This window comes from Chionomys nivalis, chromosome 25 (genome assembly GCF_950005125.1).
Source record: "Chionomys nivalis chromosome 25, mChiNiv1.1, whole genome shotgun sequence".
Lineage (NCBI taxonomy): Eukaryota > Metazoa > Chordata > Mammalia > Rodentia > Cricetidae > Chionomys > Chionomys nivalis.
In genome coordinates, this window is record NC_080110.1 from 29917893 (window position 1) to 29942514 (window position 24622).

The window sequence follows — 24622 nt, forward strand, 5'->3', positions numbered from 1 at the left end:
GGCTGAAGAAGAGCTAATGTAGTCTAACCCCTATAACCTTGATCAGAAACCCAGTGCGTGTTCTGCTGGGGGCTACAGCTTCATGACCAAAGAGGTCATATGGGAAGGACAGTGCCCACAGTGACAGAGGTCATATGGGAAGGACAGTGCCCACAGTGACAAAAGCAGCAAGGAAGGCAGCTCCCATTCTTGCACAGGTTTTAAACCAGCCTTTATTAACTAATTGTAAGTAATACAAATATTCCAAAAATATAAACAGACTCTTAATGGCATCCTACATTTCAAGTTTTTGAATACAACAAATTTATCAAATCATGAAGCAGGGTGGTCAAGGATCCCATAGCCCAGTCACAGTGGGAAGCAGACCCCTCCCCTCCAAATGGCATCCTGAAAGGAGAAATAGGCAAATCTGGGGTAATTACAGGCAAAGGACATCACCAGTCTGAGAGGGGCTGTCCCAGGAACTGATCCTGCACTGAAGGTATGGGGTGGGACAGCTGGCCAGACCTGTCACCTCTATTTTCTAAAGAGACAAAAGGGTAGCTAGGGTGTGGCTCAGTTGGTAGCGCCTGCCTAGCATGCATGCAGCCCTGGGTTGAGCCAGCACCACACGAGCCAGTATGTGGCCACACCTAGAATCCCAGCACTCAAAAGTTCAAGATCATCCCTGGCTAAACAGTGAGTTCAAACACCTGCCTGGATTCATAAAACCCTGTCTGAAAAACAAAAAACAACAAAGCTAAGGTATATATATATAAAAAAAGGAACAGAGAAGTAGCCATAGTTAAGTAGCCCAAAGAGAAAACAGGCTAACCGTTCTCACATTTAGCCAGGCTGACGCTCGGGCTGCACTGCCAAGAGGCCTCTGGAACAGAATCACTGAGGATCTATTTCCCAGAGAATGGCTGTCTTGAAAGCCCCATGCTTTTAGTACGAAACTTTTCTGAGCCACTGTTAACAGAGGGGGCTACAAATTTACATAGAAATCTTTGGGAGGCAGGAGGGAGTGAAACAGGTCCCTGGTTAAATGAAGGCAGATTCACTCAACCTCTTTAATTAGGGACCCATGGGCCTACAGCGTCCCCTCTACAATGTGCAGAGTGGAAACCCTTACATGGCCCTTTAACAAACTGGTCCTGTGTCCAAAGCTCCCCCTATAAGAGGGACACGAACATCAGGCTTTTGATTTAGAAGCCCAATCAGAGAGACACACTGTGTCCCTGAAGAGGCACCTTAAAGAGCTGAACCTGACAGCTGGGCGGACTCCTGGCATGGCTCGAGTGGGTGGATGCTAACAGCAGACCAGGTGGTCTACTGACTCCTGAAGACTAGTTTGCAATGGGAAGGCCTGTGGCGAGCCTGGCGACAGACTTCAGGATGAGCTGGCTCCCCCCAGCCTTGCCCTTCTCTGTGCCTGCCTGAGTTCTCTTAGCAGCACCTCCCAACCATTGCCTGCCCCTAAGACATGGAACTAGCAAACAGGACATGTCTTTAGGTTTGGAAAGAGGGGATGGCCTCGCGGTAGCGGACTACAGGTGGGAGGGGCTCTGATGACAGACAGGCCCAGAAGGCTGGGGCTCCTTGTAGAAGCAGCAGGGCTCTTCTGTGAAGCCGCACTGGGTTTCGGTCAAGACTCAGACTCTAGTCCTTGCATATGCCTCCCAGAAATGGTGGAGTGCAGGCTCTTCTTCCTCTCCAAGGTAAAACATGGAGACACAGAAGAGGGCAGAAAGGGACCTTGATATTCAACTCTGAGGGTCTTATTGCTTAATCAGGACTAGCCCCCAGAGCAGGCCTTGTGAGAGAACCCCTCCTGTAGCGTCAGGGTGGCAGTGAGACCAGGCCCTGGATCTGAAGCCACAACCAAGCTCCCGTGCTCCTGGCTAGCACCTGGAGTCCTCCCCATCACCTTGGCAGGATCCCACAGGCACCAGCAAATTGAGCTTGGAGAGTCTGTTCCGCTGCATCACCAAAGCAAAAGAGAAGGCGCCACAGTCTTGGACTAAGGAAGACTGCATAACGCTAGAAGGTGCCAGACAGTCAGTTTCCACTCACACCACCCAGCTCCACCACCAGGATTTCTCAAAATGGTTAGTTCCTGAGGCAGGACCTAGAGGGTGGAAACTAAAATACTATTGTATGGCTCCTGAGTGGGCGGTGACCACACCTGAAACAATTCACAAATGCTGGCACCTGCCTCCAGGGAGAGCAGAGATGCAGCTAGGAACTCCACCCAGCTCAGAGAGAGGGGCAGGACTCAATTAAGGCAGTGATGCTGAGGTGGGGCAGGCACCTCAGGGGCCCCTGTGCTCGAACACAGCAGCACCTCCCTTCCGTTTTCAACTCTCGGAAGCGTCCTTTCTGCAACTCATCTAAAGCATTTAAGATGGAGAACCTAGAGAGCCCAGAGTGCAGGTCTGTGAGGACCCCGCTTGGTCCTATTACACCAGAGTCAGGAGGCATTTGCCCATTTGGCAAACAAATGACAGCAAGCCCTGCAACCCCTCAGTCCTGGGAAAGCAGTTCTCCCAAGGCCCTGGAGAGGAAGAGAACAGCCAGGAAGGACAGAGCTAGATCAGACGAGACAACTAGGACAGGACACCAGGGGACACAGCACAGAGCCTGCCCGGGCAACAGGAGGGCTGCAGCAGCCTAGCAACCCTTCCCATCCTTTGGAGCTAATGTCCTTGCATCAGCACCAGCACAGAATCCCTGAAGAGCACTTTCAGGATCTACAAGCAAGGAGACGCACATTTTGCTTTGGACATTTGTTTCCCGTGTACCCTAGCACCTCCCATATGCATCTCAAGCCCAGGACTGCAGCTCGGCCAGATACAAACCAGACCCACCACTCCATGTTTAGAAAGACTTTTAAGGAGTTAAAAGAACAGAAATCGGTTCTCTGTCCTCTTCCAGGGCAGGCAGAAGACCTCTTTCCCCATGGGAGTAAGACGATGGCTAGGGAACGAGAAGGCTGGTTTGGTGCTGGAGCCTGCAGAGACACAGCAGGACCCATGACAGGCGCTCTGCTGGAGCCAGATGCAGCCTGGGGACCACAGGACCAGATGTCTTTGAGTACTGGCTCTGCATGCTCTCATCTTCCCTGGTATGTCTGCTGCTGCTGGCTAGTATTTCATGTTTTCAGAAAGGTGTGTGCCTGGGGCATCAAGGTAGCCTCTGGCCTCTCCTTTCTCCTTGGCACAGGCCTTGTAAAGCTGAGGAAAAGCCACGGTTTGGGAAGGGAGCCTGCAATAGTTTCTATCACTGTAAAGCTCAACAGCTCACAGGTCAGAAGGGAGACACATGACTCGGACTGAGTCTTGGATCTTTCAGCTTCTCCCCTACTGGAACACTGGACCCCCTAGGCCATAGTTTATTTATGGGTGCGGGCGCGCACGCGCGCACACACACACACACACACACACACACACACACACACACACACACACACACACACCACACGCTCTCTCTCTCTCTTTCTCCCCTGGAAACCAAATATAGGGTGCAGACAGCTCTGGATAGGTCTGATTTGCCTGCTCTGCATCTAACCTGCCCTAAAGTTAACCACTTTCCAGTTCCTTCCAGACCCTCTGGGCAAGCGCTCCAGCTTCTGCTCGGCTGAATCAGTCAGGCTGATCAGAAAGGCACAGTGTAGCAAAGTCCCCTACTGGGATGGCCGTTTCTTGGAAGCAAGAAGGCTAAGGGGCCCGCAGCTGCCCAAGGCTGGTGTAGACATCATCCGCTCCACTCAGCTCCTCAAAGACTGGGATTAGGTTCAGCAACTCTGTGTCTGCCATGTCATCAAACCAGGACTGCACAGGCACCTGGGGTGGGAAAAGGTGATGTTAATCTGATTTTTCCTTTCCTTGCTAGTACCACTGGAGGCTGCTGGGCCACACTGGGGTGGTGCACTCTGGTGAAGCTCCTCGTCCCAGCCCGAGGCCGTGGGGCCTGTGTGAGCACTCACTGCATTCTCTGGGTGGAAGATGTAAGATGCAGGCGAGTTGTCCAGGATGAGGGTTTTTCTCAGGTCTCTTCCCAGGCGGCTGAGGTCCTTGACATAGCAGCCCTGGTGGAACACACATGATTCCCGAAACAGGCGGGCCCGGAACACCCCACACCGGTCCAGGAGGTCTGTCACAGGGTCGGCATACTGGAAGAAGAAGAGAGGCCTTAGCTTGGGTGCTGTGCTGGGTCCCCTGTGGCTGCTGCATCATCTCTTCTTTCCTCCCATCCTCTCTTAGGTACCTTGGCTAGGCTGGCAGTGAAGAGAACACATTCAAAGAGCTCCCCCATTCGTCTCAGGAACTCATCAACGTAAGGCCTCTTGAGCACATATACCTGGAGAGGCAGAGAGGGCTGTTGGAGATACTCCATGAGGAGGTAGCACTGTCTACCTTCCCACCAGCACAGAGAAGCCATCAGGCCTAGGTATTCATGCCAAGACTTAGGAACCTCTGCCCCACCAAGGATGACTCCAACCAGGCTTCTGCTGGCTCCACAGGCCCAATCCTAAACTGCGAGGAAGGAAGGCACACCATGTCCCAGAAGCCATCTTCATTCCGGGGTGGACCATTAGCTGCCTCCAGAAACAAGTAATCAAGAATAGGCCTCACAGATGGAAATAGCCTATCCTGGATTACTTGAATCCAGCCACAGCCTCCACAGCAGCTTCTGTGTTGGATCCCAGTGGGACAGCCTATGTAGGCCCCCATCTGGCAAGGACCTCAATACCTCGTCAGACCCATGCCCCCCAGGGCCTCTGTGAACACTAGAGCAGGGCACACCACCTGTGAGGACTCTGCTTGCATTGCTTACAGGTTCTTCAGTTGCTCATGCCCTCCCCCAGTCTACAATCTACTGCTTTCCACCTTCAGCCTGCACAAGTGCTCCTCCTGCCCATTTCTTTTTCTTTTTTTTTTAAAAAATATTTATTTATTTATTATGGACACACTGTTCTGTTTGCATATATGTCTGTAGGCCAGAAGAGGACACCAGACCTCATTACAGATGGTTGTGAGCCACCATGTGGTTGCTGGGAATCGAACTCAGGTCCTTTGGAAGAGCACGCAATGCTCTTAACCACTGAGCCATCTCTCCAGCCCCCATTTCTTTTTTTTTAATGATTTATTTACTTGTACTTTATGTGCATTGGTATTTTGTGAGGGTGTCAGATCCCCTGGAGGTAGAGTTACAGGCGGTTGTGAGCTGCCATGTGGGTGCTGGGAACCCAGGACCTCTGGAAGAACTGCCAGTGCTCTTAACCGCTGAGCCATCTCTCCAGCCCTGCATCCATTTCTTAAAGCTCTGTCTACACTAATCCTACCACAGTGTGTGCCTGCTACAATGTCCTCCTAGCCTGAGTTAGCCGCCAATTCCTCAGGAGAGCGCTCACAGTTTAGCAGCAGCACCCCTTCAGGCTATTCCTCCACGTCACACACAAGCCCCCTCCTCAACCATTACAGCCAACATGACCTCTCTACCCATTCTCTTCTCAGACCCACACTGCACAGGCAGCCCTCCTCCTCTTCAATTCCACTAGTCTTTAATTCAAGCCTCTAGTAACCAGAAGTCCCTGCACAGATTTGCCCATGGCTGACTAGACTGAGGGAAGCTGTGGTGTAGAGAGCCTGTGAAGGGATGGACTGTGACAAACCCATCAACGCCTCGAGCCAGACTTTCCCCATGAATATCTCTCCAACCAGCCCAGGAAAACAGGTATCATGCCTGCTATGACATCTGCAGCAATGGTCCCTGACCTTCAGTTCCAGATAGAGCTGGGTATGCATGGCCAATGTCTACTGAGCACTTAAAGAACCCAGTGTAAAAACCCAGAGGACAGGACGTCAGGGAAGGGGGCATAGGAGAGGTCTGGGCTGTGGGCATGGGGAGGAGCCCTCCAGGCAGGGAACAGAGGCTCTTTGTTTCCTGCCTCTTACAGGCAGAGACACTGTTACCAAGGGGAAAAAGGAAGTAAATCCTAACAGTGCTGTAAAAAAATGAGGCTCCTGTTCACTTGGCAGGGATGGTGATTAAGAAATACAGTTACAGGGGCTGCAGAAATGGCTCAGCAGTTAAGAGCATCAGCTGCTCTTCCACAGGTCGGGGCTTAGTTCCTAGCACCCACACAACAGTTCTAGGGGATCTGACTCCCTCACACAGACACATGAGAAGGTAAAACACCAATGCATATTACAAAAAAAAAAAAAAATCATTAAAGAAAGAAATGATGGCTATGACTATTATTTAAAACCAGCCTGGTCTTTGCAGCAAGTTCCAGGGCACAGCCAGAATTAAATAAAGAAACTCTGCCTCAAAAAAAAAAAAAAAAAAAAAAAAAAGCGAGAAAGAGAGAAGAGAGACAGTTCTCACAGTCAGACTGTGAACGTAGGCAGGCTAGGAGAGGTATGGATGAGAGTTGGAGTGTTGAATCACTAATAAAATAGGAGAAGCTGAAGAAAAGGAATGGTTAATAGGTCACAATGACCTATTTCCCATTTGAGGCTGGTATGGTCTGGCAGACAGCTCACCTGGTGAGTGGTTCCCTCAATCTCTACAGGCACTATGAAGTCAGCATTGTTGATTGGCTGGAAAGCAGAAGTTAATGGCGTCAGCATGGCAGTGGACAGGAAACTCCCACCATCCTCCTGGAGGCAGTCCACTAAGCAGTTCTTGGACAACACAGGATAAGTAGCCTCATGCCGTTCTGGTTTTCCCTCCTCCTCCTCCCCTCCACCTCATCTGTCCTACCTAAGGAATTCTACCAGAGATGAATTCCAGGGCTTTGACAGGGATGCTACACATCCCAGGCTAGCCTCTAATTCATGGTCCCATCAGTCAAAGACTTGCACCATTTGATGTCTAGCTTTTTCAAGACAGGCTCTTACTGTGCAGCTCAGGGCATCCTAGAACTTATGATCTTCCTGCCTCGTTTCCTAAGTGCTGGGATTATGGAAGTGCTTCCGCACCCAATTTAAGGCTTTCTGTGTTAAGAAATATGCTGGTAAGAAAAACCCAAGTGCCAAAGCAGATTTAACTACTATTTCCATGCTAAGTGGAGACAGACACAGCATATAGGTAGTGATTTATGATGGATGCGTGTGTGCACATGCGTGTGAAGGTTCCTAACACTCTTCAGTATGGCCTCTGGGTACCTGTGACTCCAGGGTGGCCTGGCTCCTTCCCTCCATCACTTTTGTCTTTACCTGCAGAGCACGTCCCAGCACCTGCTGTAGAGCTCAGACAGGTCCTGAGGAAGGAGGGGCCATGTGCTGCCTTACCTTAAAGGAACTGTGCACAAGGGTCTCATCCAGGTCGATAACCACACAGATCCGTCCTTGGTCTTGCTCTGTCACCTCTGGGAGCAGGCAGGTCCCAGGTATCTAAAATCAGAGTCAGGATGCTGAGATGTGCCCACCAAGAAGCACGCCCACTCCCACCTCAGCAGAAGGCTACAGAGTCAGGCTGTATGGAGAGTCACCAACCCAGGAAGACCCTGCTTAAAGGCAGAGGAAGAGGCAGCAGGTCGGTGTTAGCTGTAGAAGGCTGAAAACACTGGGACTTTTGGATGCTGGTCAGGGCTGGTGTGGGAGAGATAGCAGAGACAAGAGGGGTCCTCGGCAAATACTCAGCATAAATGGCTTCCCAGGGTACAGGTGATCACCCCACCTGCCAGGTCGGCTAGTGCCCGGAGGGTCAACCAGATGGACATACCTGATAAAACTGGTACTGGAGACATTGTAAGAGATCCGACTGTGGGAGAGAAAGGAGGTGCTGAGTGCCAACCTGTCAGCTCCGCCTGCCCTAACCAAGCCACTGCTTCTGCCTCTCCAAGACCCAGTCACCTAGCAGCTCCTCACAGTGACAAAAGTGACCATTTTCTGGGGAGCTGGGTAGAAACAAGGAAGGCCTCCTCTCCATAAAGTGAGCAGGCAGGACTTAGGGACTCAAGTCTACTGCTCTCTGTGGTTAACCTCTGCTTAGCCCCTTAAACCTAGCTTCTTGTTGATAATGTATGTTTCCTCTTGCCTCCTTGGGGCAGGCATCCTGTGTGTAGGTACTGAAATACTGAGCACACCAGCATAAAATACTACTGGGGTGCCCCAGAATATGCAGGGAGACTGAATACAGAGAGCACAAAGACAGCACTGCAAATGTTACACAGTGTACCAAGTGTTCCTAATGTAAATCTTGAAAGAAAAAAAAAAAAAAAAAGCTGAATTCTGAACTTAGAAAAACCTAAGATTGTCATTTGGCCATGTTTCTTTCAAGGACAGCCTAGCATTTCCCTATGGTAATATATGATTTTACATTTTGATTTAACTGTGCAAATAAGTTCTTCTTTAATTTTATTTATTTATGTATTTTTATTTTTTTAGGTATGAGCACTATGACTGCATTAAGCCTTTATGCCAGCAGAGGGCACAAGATCTCATTACAGATGGTTGTGAGCCACCATGTGGTTACTGGGAATTGAACTCTGGAAGAACAGTCAGTGCTCTTAACCTCTGAGCCATCTCTCCAGCCCCAGATAAGTATTTCTTAATGTTACTAAGAATGCACCATAAAAATTAACTGCTTAGTAATACTGTGGGGTTGTATTTACTCAACCGTTCCCCCACTGGACAAAAGGGCTCCTTCTGCAGGCTGTTCCTGTGCACAGCCTGGCTGTGTGAACACAGCTAGACATGGCTGTGTCAGAGTCACACTAGGGTTTAGAGGAGGTATTTTATCACTGAGGTACAAACAACCACACATTTCCAAGTGACTCATGGTGGCATAGCTGCAATCTGCTGCAGGGTTTGCTTGTTGGTTGCTGCTTTTGTCTTGAAAAAAACAAAAAAACAAAAAAACAACAAAAAAAACTCACTATGTAGCTCAAGCTGGCTTTGAACTCAGATCCACCTACCTCTGCCTCCTGAGTGCTATCAGGGTTATTAAGAGCATGGGCCTTTTTAAATCCTTGGTTCGTACAAAAAATCCACTTGGAAGGCAGTTTTGAGTACTAGACAATAATAAACACAGGCTTCAGAGCCAGAGATTTGAGTTCCAATCCCACCACTATCAGGGGCTAATTCGGGGTACACTTATTACATCCCTGGACCTGAGCTTTCATGTCTGCAAGGGATCTTTCAGGGGTCCTGGAATCTGCACCATCTCAACTGCCCACCCCACAGATGGGAAGTATCAGAAAGGAGACAGGCTAAGGGAAGAGAGGAAGGGCCAAAAGACCAGGGATCCTCAGACCAGGTCAGAATGCTCGTCCCAGCCTGCTACCTTAGCGATGGTGTTTGTCTCCTCCTTGTATGTGAGCTCGGTTGAAGAGCTTGACTGGCCAACATGCTGGGTATGGAAACAGCAGAAGAGGGCCTTGAAGATGTTCCGGCCACGGGGCTTCTTAGGCGAAGACTTGGAGACTAGGCCTAAGAGAACAAGGAACGACAAAGGCCATTAGCTACAGGGATATTAGTTTCTGTCAGCAGCTACCAAATGCACATACACCCTCCAGTTTGGGCTCTACTGGAGTAGTGGACACTGCTCACTGAAATGCCACACTCCAACAACAAAATCTATGTGCATCTCCTAGCATGCTCCCTTCAGTGAGGAAACAGTAGTGATCTCCACTCTCTGGTCTGAGAATGGGAGACCTGGGATGCACAGGGCTGATTTTCATACTCTGGTGCGTCTCGAGAGGGTATCACAGTGGGCTGGGTATTCCGTGCTCTATGGCAGTATACTACCATCCAAATGAACCTGTAAGGACCCAAGTTCTCCTTACCCAGTCTCTAGGAAGACTCCCAGTTCTAGGAAAGGGATCACCCATGATTCAGCTTCCCTAAATCCTGATCAGTGGCAACAGAACTGAGCGTGAGTTGCCTAAAATCTCAGAAGTTCCTTACAATGGGCTGGCTGAGATGTCTGGGGAAAGATACTTGCCACCTGAGCGCCACCATATGGTGGGAGAGAAGAACAACACCTGCAAGTTGTTCTAATGCTGCTTGCCCGTGCGCACACACACAAATTTAACAAACAAAACAATTCCCTCCCCAAGCCTCAGCTCCAAGACAGGAGGCATGTTAGTTTTCTCATGATTTCTAACTTTTTCCCAATACTTCACTGCCCACCCATTCTCCTCTCCTATTCCAGGGAATCTGTTGGAAAACAGATGGTTACGGCCCCAGGTCGTGCACATCCTGCAGCCTTCAGTCTGCTTCGCAGACTAAAGCTGTTCTGCCCTACCTTGGTCACCTGAGCTTTGGAAATATAAATACACTTTAACAAGAAGTTTCCCAATGCAGCTCCAGAAAGACCAAACTGATATAAAGCAAAGGGCATTACAGGCCCAGCAGCAATGGGTTTCAAATTGTCCTTTTCAAGTTGCTGGACTCTAGAAACTGCTCTGGTAACTGTTACACAAACAAGGAGCCGGTGCAAAGAGTATCGTGGCCAGGAGGTGGCGCTGTACATCCAATTATGGAATGGTCCCCAGTCACAGGTTCCTCCTGGGCGGCTGAGTGTTCCAGAGCCTAAGTGAGACAAGCTGGTCCACTGTGAGGCAGAGGACCAACTGTGCAGGCAAGGAAGTGCCAGAAATGCCTCTGTGAGGGAAATCAAAACAGAGTGAACCCCTAGAACGTCCCTATGTTCTTAGGGGAGGCCACCCGTGGACATCTCTTGATCCCTCAACATCAGAAGAGTCAACCCCCAATGGGGGATGCAGAGTTCTCTCCCCTTCTGGGTTATGGCCACTGGGAATCTCTCCAAAAGCAACTGAGCCTTCCCAGAAAACTGCCTGGAAATCTGGGCATCACTTTAAAAACCATGAAGTTAGAGGACAAATTTTTATGACTTCCTCCCACCTGTATGTGGGTTCCAGGCTGTCAGGCCTGCAGGACTGCTGGAACCATCTTGCTGGCCGCTTTGGCATCACTTCTAACCTCTTGGCTACATATGAGGAACTAAGATTTCTTTGGGCATTTTGTCATGAAGTGTTTCTGCCAAAGCAATCTCAAAGACCAAATTCAAAGCTAGGCCCAGTACTTAACAGCAGAGGGATAAGAAGCTGTCTATCCCTTGGAGCATCCTCCAGACACTTCCTAGTCATCTCTGCAGAAACCAGAGGGACTCAGGACAGATGCCCAACACAGAGCTCCAAGATCGAATCTGAGCCTTTTCCCTTGCTCCGTAGTTTCTTCAGGCACAACCACAACTAAAGGCTTAACCCAGGCACAGTCTTTCTTAAAAGGGCACACAACCCAGGCCTTTCCTGAAGAGGCCACATCAGGAACGTGCTCAATACCTTAGTAACAGGCAGCTGGCTGGGGCCACATAGAGGCCCAATAGGCACCAGCTTCCCAGGCCTAAGGGGGACGGACCTTGAACTCTGCATTTCAAGAGGTCACAAACACACACACTGACCTTGAGGGCAGGCTCTGAGAGCAAACACCCCACCCCCACAACTGTGTCGGGAGGCTAGTCTACCGACCCTGTCTCTCACAGGCCCCACTGCACAGCATCCTTATGTTACCAACACTACTCTTAAGGGTCATCAAGGCTGAACTCAGCTTCCCCCAACATGGCTGCTTCCCCTCAGGGCTAACAAAGGCTTTGCCTGTTATATTCCACAGCCTTTGGCCCATGGCAGGCAGGTGTTTAATAATTTCACCAACTGTCTGAGACTACAGGGCCTCTAGCTAAGCCCTGGAGAAGCCTGCATTCTTCTGTCATTTCCCAGAACTGGGAACAGAAAAGCCTCCACGTGAGAGGAAGGAGGCACTGAAGCAGCTGGGTGACTGAACCAAGCCAGGAGGCTTTCTGGGCCACAGTCAAGTTTACAGACTTGTGTTAAGACCCCTGCCATCACAGTCCCCGATTTGCAGGAGGAAACTGAGACAGTTCATCAGTCTGTGGGGGTAGGGGTGCCACACGGAGGTATGACAGCAGAATCAGAATTTGAACCCAGAGCCACGGCTCTCAGGCATTTCCCATCAGCCTCTGAAAGGGACATTGGTGCATGTCCATGCACTACTGCCAGGCTTGGGCAGAGCCTTCCAATAGCTCCTTATAGTTCACACTCTGCACTGTGTCCCTGAGAGTCAGGCCAGTCCACCTCCCCTGGAGAGGAACAGGAAGGGATTTTACAGTGCACAGTGTCCCCAACAAGGAGGTAGGGTCCCCCTAGAAAGCTGCTCAGCCTCCTCCCCACCCCATCCTCTCTATGATCCTGCCTCCTGGTAAGTACCTGCTCTTCTTGCCCTAAACCTTGGGATGCCTGAAAAGGCCAGCAAAGGCACAATGGGGAAGCCAGCCCTGAGCAGAAGAGCTAGGTCAGCACCTGCTCACCACCAGGCCTCCAACTCAAGACTAATGGCTTCCTACTGAGGCGGCCTATAGAGAGAGGCCGCTAGGGAGGTGCCTCTCTATGGGGCTGTCTGGTTGGGGTCCAGGCTCTGCCAGCTACTGATTCAACCATGCAACCTTAGTTTCCTTGTCCATAAACCGAGTTAGTAGCAAGACCTCATTCAGGACAGCCTAAACATGTGAGTAAGGTCCTGGACAGCCTCTGAAACTGAATAAAAGCAACACTACTAACTGCCAACAGCCTGGGCCTCAACTGCAGGCATCAACATGAATCGGAGTTGACATGGGTCTCATTCCAGAAGCCCAGCAACAAGGCATTAAGGGTCTCCTACCCACACCACATGGTTGAAGTTCAAGGTCAGATGAGGGAAGAGTGCCTGGGAGAAATCCCCCTACCTATTCCCCAATCCAGCAAAGAACTCGTAAACTGTAGATGGTACCCTGTCATGACAAGCATCACTTGCCGTGAACATTGCCCTCTCCCCGTGCACCCCCACAGCCTCAGTAAGAATCTCTGCCTGTAAGAAGCATGTGTTTGCACATGTGTGTGTGCACATGTACAAATGAACCCTGGCCTTGCCAGGATAACATTATTTTTAACCTTTTGAAGGTCAGGTCCAGCTACCACGGTTGCCAACAACACAGCTTTGGATCCTAGGAGTGCCTCACAGGAAATCCACGCAGCCTTGGACGGGGCAGAAGGCAACTCTTTGAGCTATGGGACTTTAACAAGACCATTCCCATACAAGGACGGCTCACCCCCCCCAACACTCCCAAGGACTCCCCAGCTCCCATCCCCCACAGCAAAGGCCAGGGCTGGCTCCCACTATAAAATGGCCTCTCTGAGTGGCCTCCCTCCCCTTTGCTATTGGAGGAAGGAGAGTATTTGGAGCATTTCCGGCCCTTCTTGGCCTGCTGCCTGGGCCCTGCAGCCAAGACACATCTGACTGGGGATCCCTGTGGAGAGGAGTCCTCCCAGGTTGTCAGCAAGAGGCATCTGTGTCTTGGCTAAGGACTTGTTCTGAAGTGCCAGATATATGGAAGGGTCCCTTGGACCAGCAGGTAAGTGGGCAAGGAGACAAAAGAGGGTAAGAGATGCCGAGACAGCTCCACGGGCCCAGAAGACTGCAAACAACGGGAAGATACACTCCCAATCCACAATGCCCAACCACAGATGTGTTCTGCTAACAAGGCAGACAGGGCAAAAAGTAGATGTGATTCTCACCGCATGGAGTTTGCACCACAGGACTCGGCTCACAACGGCCAGCGTGACCTATGCTGGGCACTGGTAGTGTCCGATCCAACAGCATCTTGGTTCCTCATCCCTGGGCAAGAGGTCGCCTCTCCTCTTTCTTTCCTGTGTATGTATCTGAGGCAGCCCAGGTAGTTCAAGTTATCTTCAAATGCCTGCCTGGGCCTAGCGGTCGGGGGGGGGGGGGGGTTAGTCTTCCGCTCCCATGCCTCACAGTCTAGTCACCCTCAGACCTCTCGGGGTCTCTGGTCTCAATTTCAGGGACCTTCTTCCCTTAGGAAGATCTCAGTTTTTTTTTTTTTTAAAGGAAGATCTTAGTTTTAGAAACAAGGATTCCCAGGCACCTTGATTTCAGAAGGTGCCTCTAATTGGATTATTGGCAGATTTCAATATTAAAAAAAAAAAAGTTTAAAGGTGTGCTGGGGGGGGCAAAATAGCAGGTTCTGGGCCAGCAGGGACAAACCTGAAATGACATTCAAAAAACTGTCAAGGGCTAGCGCCTACCTTGCCACACACAGTGCCAGCTAGAGCAGGGGGCACTATTGGGTACTGGACGGCAGGCAGCGCATTAGCTCTCCCACTCCTGAGGGGGACAGAGTAGGCTCACGGGTGGGCTAAGAGAAACCTGACAAGCAGGACACAAACACTACTTTGGTGGCAGTTCAGTGCTGTCTTTATGGAGAACCAAGAAGAACCATTCTCTTCTCAGGCTTCCTTTGTTGCCTTAGGTTGTCAGACACAGCAGGAGAGCAAGCAGGCACAGGACGGAGTGAGCAGGAGAATGGCTACCTAAGGTGCTACTGGCTCTGAGGGCAAGGGTGACGCTCAATGGGTTAAATCTCCACCAGCAAAAATTAAAATAAGTTAATTCTGGCTTTGGCACAAGTACTGCATGTGGCCAGGAGCCTCAGTTTTTTCCATCTGTAAAATGGCAAGAGGACCACTAATCAAAGAGTGAGGATTTTAAGGGCTTCTGAATGCGCTGACATAAAACCCCAGACATTAAGATCAGAGCACTTCCAGTCTTGGGCCTCAGTCTCAGAAGGTTCACAGTACGACACCACTGAGATTTATTTCAGAGGCTGCACAGCAGAACCAGTGGGGCAGGGAGAGGCCTGGGAAATGGCCTTTCCTGGAACTCCACAAAACTAATTTGTCTGTGTGTCTCTGCCTCAGAGGCTGGCCAACCTGTTCCTCCTTCAGGTTCGGGCCTCCACAGTGGCTTTCTGCCCACTTCCAGGACCCCTGTTCCTCCCTACTTGCCCCTGCTTCCCCTAGGAGACCCAGCCAACAAGAACACACTCTTGTATTCCTGGGCAGTTCTCTGTAGCTCTGGGTTCATCTGCAGGCCAACAGGGAAAGTCTCCCTGCAGAGCACTCTGGGAAGTGACTTCAGAGCTCGGTGTAATGGCAGCACAAGCAAGAGGGCCCTTGCAGGCCAGGCCAAGCAAGACTGTTCAGCCCTCAGCAGACTCCTCCTCCATCTGGCAAGTGGGAATTCCTTCTATCTCCTAAGGTTGCTGAGACAAAACCCTAGTCAGAGCACCAGGCCCACGGTGAGTGCTCTGTAAATACTGGCTGTGGCTATTCCTGAGTAAGCAAGGACAATCGCTCTGCCCATTCACACAGAAAACTCCTCCAGTTCCCAGAAGAACCGCAGGCTTCCTGAGTGAATCTGGACCCTGAGGGGAATCTGGTCGGGGCTGAGCAGGCAGTTGGCTTCGCTGAGCTTCCTGGCTCTTCTCCCAGGACACCTGTCAAGATCAGGGGGAGCATTTGGAACACACATGCCTGGCCCACCTGCTGTGCTCTGAGTCAGTGGGTCCCAGGTGTGTGTGTTGAGGGTGGGGGTGGGGCTGTATTTTTAGTAAGTGTCATAGGAGATTCTGACGTGCATGTCCCTGGCTGAGCGCCAGAGAATTCTAAACCCCTTCCAGGATTAGAAGGCAGTTCAGCCAAAACCCCAGCAGCCCTCTCCACATCAGATCCGATGGGTTCAGACCCTCAGGCCCGGGAGGAGTTGGACTTGAATCTGGTTTGCCTCTAAGGCCACTTGTTTTATTCCAAAACCGAACCAAACCCCAGTCAAGAGATCTGAGTTCGCAGTACCCCTCGTCCCCTCTGTCACTAGGGAGGAGGGACTCCTTCCGCTGCTGAGCAAGTAAGAGGTGGACGCACAGTCCCTTCCCTGTGGCACACAGCCTTTTCCTCACTGAGCTGGAGCCATGTTTGCTCCCTGGCAACAGTGCAGGTGGGTAAGAGCAAATTCAACAGGATAGAGAGTCTGTCTCTAAGAGGCCGGACAAGGTGGATCCCAGCATAGGCAGGAGGCAGGAGAAGCTCATGGGCTCTGTCTCAACACTACAACAAAACAAAGTGGTGTGTGTATATGAGAAGAACCACTGGAAGGGAAAGGAAATGTCAAGTCCACTCAGATCAGGTTCAAGGCTAATTGGTAGGAAAACTAACCAATAAAAAGAGAACACCCACTCCTGCCCAGAGGGAGGCTGTCGTGTCCACAGGAGCCATGCTGCAGAAGGTCTCATGAAGGCTCACTCTGGCTTGAAGGGCTGGATACTCAGACAGGAAACTGTTCTACTAAGTCTCTGATTCCCTGTCTCTGTCTCCCCCTTGATGTCTACTGGTTTCTTCCTAACATCTGCCTGTTGCAAGCTTATCTACATCACAGCTGGGAACTAGCTTTCAGTGCTGAACATGTGAGAGAAACAATCAGAGACCCAACCACACCTTTTCTCAGTCATTTCTAGGCACCCCAGAGCCGGCCAGCTTTAGACACAATAAAAGCAGTTTAATGCTCTCTCAAACCAAAAGCTCAGACAAAAGTCATAAAGGCCAAGATTAAGAATATCTACTTGTCGGGCAGTGTTATCTTATGCCTTTAATCGCCTTTAATCCCAACACTCAGGAGGCAGAAGTAGGTGGATCTCTGAGTTCAAGGCCAGCATGGCCTACAAAGCAAGTTCCAATACAGTCACAGCTACAGAGAGAGATCCTTTATCTATTTCTCGACAAAACCTATCTTTCTCATTGTTATTAAGAGTACATAAAAGATGGCTCAGCGGTTAAGAGCACTGGCTGCTCTTTCAGAGGACCAGGTTCAATTCCCGGCAACCACATGGCAGCTGACAACTGTCTGTAATTTAAGTTCCAATAGATCTGACTCTCTCACACCAATGCACATAAAACAAATATATATATGTATATATTTATGTGTGTGTATTTATATGAGTGTATCTACAAGAAATCTGAATCTCGCTGAGCTCATTAACTCCAAGGCAAGTGAAGACAGTGGCAGCTATGGTAGTTCCATCTCTAAGGTTTAGAGACTCTTTAGGAGGCACAAGATTCCAGCTCCCAGCCCACCAAGTCACACAGCAAAGAAGCAGTCTACAAGAAGTCTGTGGAAGGCTCAGAGGCTAACCCTTCCAAGAGGCCAATGCCCTCCACACCAGTGTCCCCTCAGACCCTGGGGCACCGTCTTGGGCAGAAAACCCACACTACTGGGTACTGTTTATACAGTACGTCTTTGGGGGTAAAGCAGGAGGGCAGACAGCAGCCAAGCTGCGCTTAGGAAACAATAACAACCAACACTTACTTCCCTACACAACCCTTGGTCTCACTGCCTCACCAATCCAAGAATCAAACATCCCAAGACAGAAATAAGGGAAGAGAGTGAAGGAGGAGCTGCTGTCAGATGCACACGCACACAGCCACTTCACGTGCTGTCTCTTTCCCATACAAACATGTCTATTAAGTCTCCACAGAAAGGTTGGGGGCATCAAATCTTGTTAGAAATTTATCTGTCTAGTCACTCCCCCCAACACTTTTTTTTTTCCTTCAAGATAGGGTTTCTCCTTGTAACAATCCTGGCTGTCCTCAAACTCACAGAGGCCCCCCTGTCTCTGCCTCCCAAGTGCTGGGATTAAAGGCATGCGCCACCCACTACCCAGCTACCATTTCCTTCAATAAAATTCACTAAGGACTGACTGGGAAGGCCTCCCAGAGAGTCAGCTGCCACCTCCTTTAACTGCCCAACCTTCTCTAGCTGGGAGGAAGGACACAGGCCCACCCACACATTGCCTCTCTATCCTCAGGGCCTTTTTCTTTTCTAAGATTCATTTACTATGTATAGTGTTCTGTTTGCACACCAGGAGAGGGCACCAGATCTCATTACAGATGGTTGTGAGCCACCCTGTGGTTGCTGGGAATTGAACTGAGGTCCTCTAGAAGAACAGCCCATGCTCTTAACCTCTCAGCCATCTCTCCAGCTCCCCCAGGGACTTCTCACCCAGACTCTGAAGTCTTACTTAGTTTAAATCTCTCTAAGTCAGCTGGCAAACTGCAGGCCTGGTACATTTACAAACTCTGTTGTGTAGGAGAAGCACTACCCTGGGCTCTTAGCATGCTAATAAACACTAGCTTAAAAGGCCTCAACCAGATTCTAGGACAGTGGAAATCCAAAGATCGAGGAGCACCTCCACGACTGGGAGGGAGCCCTTGTAGGCTGGCTGAGGAAGGCCTTACCCAATACAGATGTTGACAAAACTCCTTTTAAAGCTTTTCCTGGTAAAGGCTTAGCTGCATCTGCAGGCTCTTATGGGAAAAGGAAGACTTTCCCCCTTCTGTGGAGAGCACGAAGAAAAACTTGTCACTACGGGGCTGAAGAGATGGCTCAGAGGTTTAAAGCACTGGCTGCTCTTTCAGAGGACCTGGATTCAATTCCCAGCGCGCGCACACACGCACATACACACACGGTGGCTCACAACCACCTAACTCTAGCTTCAGGGGATGGGATGCCATCTTCTGACCTTTGTGGGCACTAGGCACCCATGTGGTACACAGACATACACACAGGCCAAACACTCATATATGTAAAATATATTTAAGAAAAACTTGTCATCATTCTGCTTTTTAGGGATAGTCTTGGAGAAGAACCCTCAGTGTAACTAGCTTCCAGACCCCGCCCAGTTCCAGATGTGAGCAGAGCAATCCAAAGCTTGGGTCACTCTCTGAGAGTGGGCACAGGACCAACCCTTAACAAGTCGTTTCTGGACCCCCTCCCAGTATGCTGCTGAGCTGAGGAGGCCTCCCCCCCCCAGTATGCTGCTGAGCTGAGGAGGCCTCCCCCCCCCAGTATGCTGCTGAGCTGAGGAGGCCTCCCCTGTGTCACACTGGCCTATCACAGGGTGGAGCCTTGTTTCCTTTGCTTTCCTCCATCCAAGCCCAAAGCTGGGCACAATCTCCCAGCATCTGGGTGACATCCTCACATGATGCTGTAGAAGTGCCCATTCTTCCCAAACGGATAGTTATATTTTTGATGTCATACACAACCAGCTCCTTGCTGTATCAGGGAGACATTTCTCCCATCTGCTTGGAAAGATGATCCAATTTTGATGCTTTTATCATCAATGACTTCAGCAACTTTGTTCCACTTCCCCTACTGTAATTACTTTTGAATCATCAGCGCACACCAGGCAGTCTTTAAGCTCAAAGAACAGAATGAGAAAAAGGAAAAAACCGGCAGTGGTAAACAACTTCACTGAGAGGCCACTCGAGCCAGAGGCAGCTTGCTCCTTTCCGAAGTCAACTCATTAATAAACTGTTCCACAGTGCTCCCTTCCTCTTCCAAAGGTAGAAGAGGGTTGGCTGGGAGGGGAGGTGATGAGAGAAGGGAGGGGCAGGAACTCCTAAAGGAGAGGAGAGCATTTGCTCCCTCACTGATGTGTGTTTTAAGATGCAGGTTCTGTTTGGAAACGATGTGCAACTGAGCTAGTTGGCTTGGTTGTCGGTGCCCAAGCAGTCCAAAAGAAAGCATGCCCCCCCATGCAATCAAATTTACAAGGGGGGGGGACACAACCAAGAAGCAAGCTTCCTCCAGGAAGAAGTTTGAAGGGCAAACCACATACACAAAAAAGGAAAAAACAGAAAACAAAAACACAACTCCAAGAAAATCAACCAAGCTAGCAACCCGACACTGTCAGGAACTCAGCTGCTCGGCTCTGCTGCCATGGCACGGTACAGATTCCCCATCTACCCTGCTGTGGTCCTGCCACCCTCAGGACACCGCCAGGAGACCCTGCGGGTGGGATGAGGGTGGTGGGTGGGAAGGAAGCGCACTCATGCGGTCCCGGTTTCCCACTATGCCCCCTCCTCTTATGTCCTTGCCTTTCCTGATTTCTTCACCTCTGCCTGAAGCTTGGGTCCTTTCCTGGGACGAGGTTGTGAAAGGAACTGAAGACTCTGGCAGTAAATTATAAATAAACACAGGCAGCCTCCCTTTGCAGTCCTTAGCACCACACACAGGCCAGCAGAGGCGGTAAAGTTGCTGCCTGGATCACACAGCCGGGTCAGCGATGCAGTCAAGAACAGGGACCCTGGCAAGGAGGAGAGGGCCTTTCTGGGTAAGATCTGAGCAAGCAGGGCTTCACCTCTCCCCAGCACTCGCCGCTGCTTTAGACGAACTGCTCCCCTTCCCCCATCCTACTGAGGAATTCCAGAGAGGCTGGGATACCATCGCAGCGGCTCTGCCCCTAGGCTAGGCAACTTAGGTAGACTCCTTGGAAAAGTGAACCCCAAGGAAAAGTGACCTGCTGATTAATATTAATCAATAGGGGGATGAGGTCCTACATCCAGGCCCCACACCTGGCAGCCTTCCAGGGTCTAGGCCTCAGTCTACTGAACTGTGGCACGGGCCTTTTATGCCCCATTAGAGTAGAGAGAAAGGGTAGCAGCTCTTGGGATTTGGTCCCAAGAACGTGCTCTCCACTCAGCCAAGGAGCCAAGTGTCCTAGGATAAAAAAAAAAAAAAAAAAAAAAAAAAAAGGCACCAACGCTAGTCCTTACACTCGGCGGAAATTTCTACCAGCTAGCTATTTTGGACACAATTCTCAGAGCCAGATGAACGGAGGGGAGGGGGAAGACTTTCAGGGGACCCCACTGTGATCAAACCCTGCGATTCAGTCTTCCCGGCCCCAACCTCCTCCCCGCCCCCGCGGGAGGCCGAGGCCTTCGCTCCAATCCCCAAGCACACCCCAGAGAGGGCCTGCGACAACCCCTGTCTTCTCCAATCCGACCCTCCCACCCTCCAGCCCCCCAAAAGGCGGGGGTCGCGAGCCCCTGCCCACAGACAACTCGCACTTTTTCGCTGCGCGATTCAGAAACAACGCCGGGTCCGATGCCATCCGGCGAATTATGTAACCAGGGACACCGCTCCCGGGCTAAACAAACGCGGCTCTGTGTGTGCGTGCAGCAGCGGCCCCGGGGGAGCGCACCGGGCAGGGAGGGGCTCCGGCCGGGCCTCGGGTCGGGCTCGTGGGCTCCGCCGAACCGCCCGAATCCCGCGCCCAGCGGTGACCGCGGCCCGACCCCTCCCCCACCGCCGCCCCCGCCTCGGGCCGGTGAACTTCGCCCCGAGTCCCCGCGCGCCGCCACGGCCGACCGCCCCGGCAGCCCGGGCTCGCGGGCCTGCGTGAGAACTCGGCTGGCGGCGGCGTTCCAGCTCGGGACCCCCCCACACCCCGTTCCCTCCCCGCGGCCCCCCGGACGGACGGGCGCACCGCGGTGGGGAGGGGGAGAAAAGTGACCACTCCAGAGCCGCGGCTCGGGTGGGGGCGGCGCGGGTGGCCTGGCGCGCCGCGCGCCCCCGGAGTCTCTGCCCCCGGGGGGGAGGGGTGGCCCGACGGGTGACAGCTGCGCCGATGACACCCTCCCGCTGGGCGCTGGCAGCCCGGGCCTCGCTCGAGCCCCTCCACGGGGGTCGGGGTGCGGACGGGTGCGCCGGGGCTGACCGACCCCGGGTCCCGCCGGATTCTCCCGCCCCTCCTCGCCCGGGGGGCGACGCAAAGTTTTGGGAAGTTGCGCCCCTACCTTGCTTGGTGAGCACCAGGGCGTCTTCCCTCCGCGCCTGGGTGATGATGGAGCCGTGTTCCATCTAACAATCCCGCGGGCCCGGGCTGGCTGGGCGGGAGGATGCGCGGGCGGGCGGCCGGGCGCGCGGGCGGGCTGGGGGGCCTGGGCGGGGGCCCGTCGGGCTCCGGCTCCCGAGACTCCGACTCCCACAGCTGCTCACATCCCCCTCCCCTGGCGTTTCCTCCCCGGGTCGGGAAGGGAGGAGGCCTGCACAGAGGACGGACGGCCCAGGCAGCGGCTCCCCGGTGTCCCCAGCCCCGATCCCCCGGTGGCAGCTCCGGGCTCCTCAGTTTGGGTCCAACATGGAGAATCCGGAGCGAAAACAAGAGGAGGAAATGGGACACGGGGCGGTTTCCAGGCTCCCCCCTCCCCTCCGTACTCCAGATAAACAACCCGCGGCTGCAGCGCCCACCCCCGCGCTCCTCCCCGCTCTTGAACCGGCGTCTCCACGGCCAGCCGGTGCGTCCCGCTCCGGGTCAGCGTCCTAGGCCCCGGGACCCTCCACCAGCAAGCGGCAGGGGCTGCGGACCTGGCAGGGGTTTGGTATTTTGTTACGGAAAAAGCGAATCCCCGAGGGGGGTGGGGTGGCGGGCGGGCAAGGCTGGCGGGGGAGACTTGAAACCGCTCCGGTACTCCGATTGGTCCTTTCGCAGAAAGGGGGCGTGGCCCCTCCTTACTATGCGGTGCAAGGACCCAACAACATTCCAGTCGCCACGGCCACGCCCCCGGGCCACTCCCCGCTTGCTGGGCTGCCTCCTCCTAGTCCTCTCGGCCACACCCCCTTCCCAACTACTTAAAATGCCTCTCCAAAGATTCCGTGTCCCTGTTCGGGGCCCAGGTGTTTGTGTTTCTGTACCTTTCTTGCGAAGGCTCAATGGTTCTGCCCTGCGAAACCTGGGCAAATGGAGAAGCCAAACCTGGGTTCGAGTCAATTACGGCATTTCCTGCTTAGAACCCAGCGCCTTATATAAGACTATCGCTAATAAATCTGGAAAGGAGTGTGTAGGGGACGGAACCAGGACTCCAGAGTATAAGAAATGGAATTGACCTCTGGACTGGGTGACCTCCACACTAAAATGACCCCTTATGTGCCAGGACACCTTAGGTGCCAGTCACTCCCAAATCAGGCATCCCATTCTTCTAGCCCAGCTCCCCACCACCATCCCATAGTTCCATCCTGCCTAGTGAACGCAGACAGCCCTTCCTCATTCTTTAAGCCTCCAGGCCTGGACTTGAACTCTCCAACTGCTCAAGGTTTCACGGGAAGGGGTTCCACTAGTCTTCTAGGAGTAGCAGCTCCAAAGGAGCGGTTCCAACTCCATGTCAGGTCATTTAAAAAATTATTGTGAGCCGGGCGGTGGTGGCGCACGCCTTTAATCCCAGCACTCGGGAGGCAGAGGTAGGCGGATCTCTGTGAGTTCGAGACCAGCCTGGTCTACAAGAGCTAGTTCCAGGACAGGCTCCAAAACCACAGAGAAACCCTGTCTCGAAAAACCAAAAAAAAAAAAAAAAAAAAAAAAATTATTGTGTGTTGTGTGTGCGCGCCCCACTGCACTGGAGGAGATCTGGGGACATTTTTCCAGAGTCTATTCTGTCCTTCCACTCTAGAAGGATCGAAACTCTGGGGATCAAACTCAGGTCATGAACACTTTCAAGGGAAACGCTCTTACAGTCTGAGCCGTCTCGTTGCCCCATTTCAAGTGTTTTTTGGTAATCTGTCCTCCATAAGTTGCCTTGGAAGAAATGGAGTTGCCCAGGTTGGTGCTGATGAGACTGTTAAAGCAGTCAATCTGTAGTGGATGACTTCAAAGTGAAGTTGCGTGGAACTCGCCCTGCTAAGGAAGGCCAAGACCTTATTACATGGGAGATGGGGGCAGCAGGTGTGGCTCCCCCACTCTACTTCTCATAGCTTGACATTTGTCTCTCCTAATCTTGTCCAAGTAGGTCAAAACCTACAAGGTGATATCGTCATGATATGTATATACCCGTGTTCCTTAAGAGTGCACATGCTTGGCCGGGCGGTGGTGGCGCACGCCTTTAATCCCAGCACTCGGGAGGCAGAGACAGGCGGATCTCTGTGAGTTCGAGACCAGCCTGGTCTACAAGACCTAGTTCCAGGACAGGCTCCAAAACCACAGAGAAACCCTGTCTCAAAAAAAAAAAAAAAAAACCAAAAAAAAAAAAAAAAAAAAAAAAAAGAGTGCACATGCTTGCCTGTTCCTACATACACACACACACACACACAACACAGAATACTTTTTTACATAACACCATTTTAATGAAAATGCTGTTTTTTCCAAAATGAAAGCGGCTGTTAGAGAAGCTCTGAATGATGCTTATGTAACTCTAAACGTCTGGGTTCGGGCAGATCCTAATTCATAACGGGAAAGAAGGTGGCGGAGGAGTTCTGACAGATTTGCCTCCCACCATGAAAACAATAGGGTCGGTAAAGCTCATCTTAATGGGCTGCTAAGGGGTAGACTTTGGCCCAGGCCCTCTTACGAGATAGTTCAGTGCAGCGAACAGTACAGGCAGGGCTGAGTACCGAGGAGACCTGCTTTCCTCTTCTGCTGGGTGAAACCTCCCATGTTCATTTCCTCATCCATAGATACGGTCTTTCCCCTCGTATATTTACAAAGTACTTCATAGGTATTGTCTGGCTCCTTCAATCTTTCATTTCGAGGCTAGCAGAATGGATATCTTCATCGTATAGAAGAAGAAACATGGGGGGGCTGGAGAGATGGCTCAGTGGTTAAGAGCATTGACTGCTCTTCCAGAGGTCCTGAGTTCAATTCCCAGCAACCATATGTGGCTCACAACCACCGGTAATAAGATCTGGTGCCCAACTTCTGTCTGCAAGGATACATGCAGGCAGACCATTGTATACATAATAAATAAATAAATCTTAAAAAAAAAAAAAAGAAGAAGAAGAAACATGGTCTGGAAAGGTTGATTCAGCAGCAGCAGTGGGGGTGGGGTGGCATACACCAGTAGTCTCAGCACCAGGGAAACTGAGGCAGGGGTATCATGAGTTCAAGTCCTTCCACACACCTTAAGTAGGAACTGCCTCCCTTGAAACTG

The 24622-nt window shown here is 51.6% G+C and overlaps 1 protein-coding gene across 1 annotated transcript; it reads right to left on the reverse strand.

Annotated features, from left to right (window-relative positions):
- Positions 1–194: 194 nt before the first annotated feature.
- On the reverse strand, positions 195–22101 carry Ctdsp2 (CTD small phosphatase 2). The gene is made up of 8 exons (XM_057757793.1): positions 21500–22101; positions 9277–9422; positions 7714–7752; positions 7281–7382; positions 6531–6587; positions 4249–4341; positions 3968–4153; positions 195–3824 (listed from the first exon to the last, which is right to left on the reverse strand). Exons 1-8 carry the CDS (start codon positions 21561–21563, stop codon positions 3699–3701), a joined length of 813 nt encoding a protein of 270 aa, XP_057613776.1. The 5' UTR covers positions 21564–22101; the 3' UTR covers positions 195–3698.
- Positions 22102–24622: the final 2521 nt, after the last annotated feature.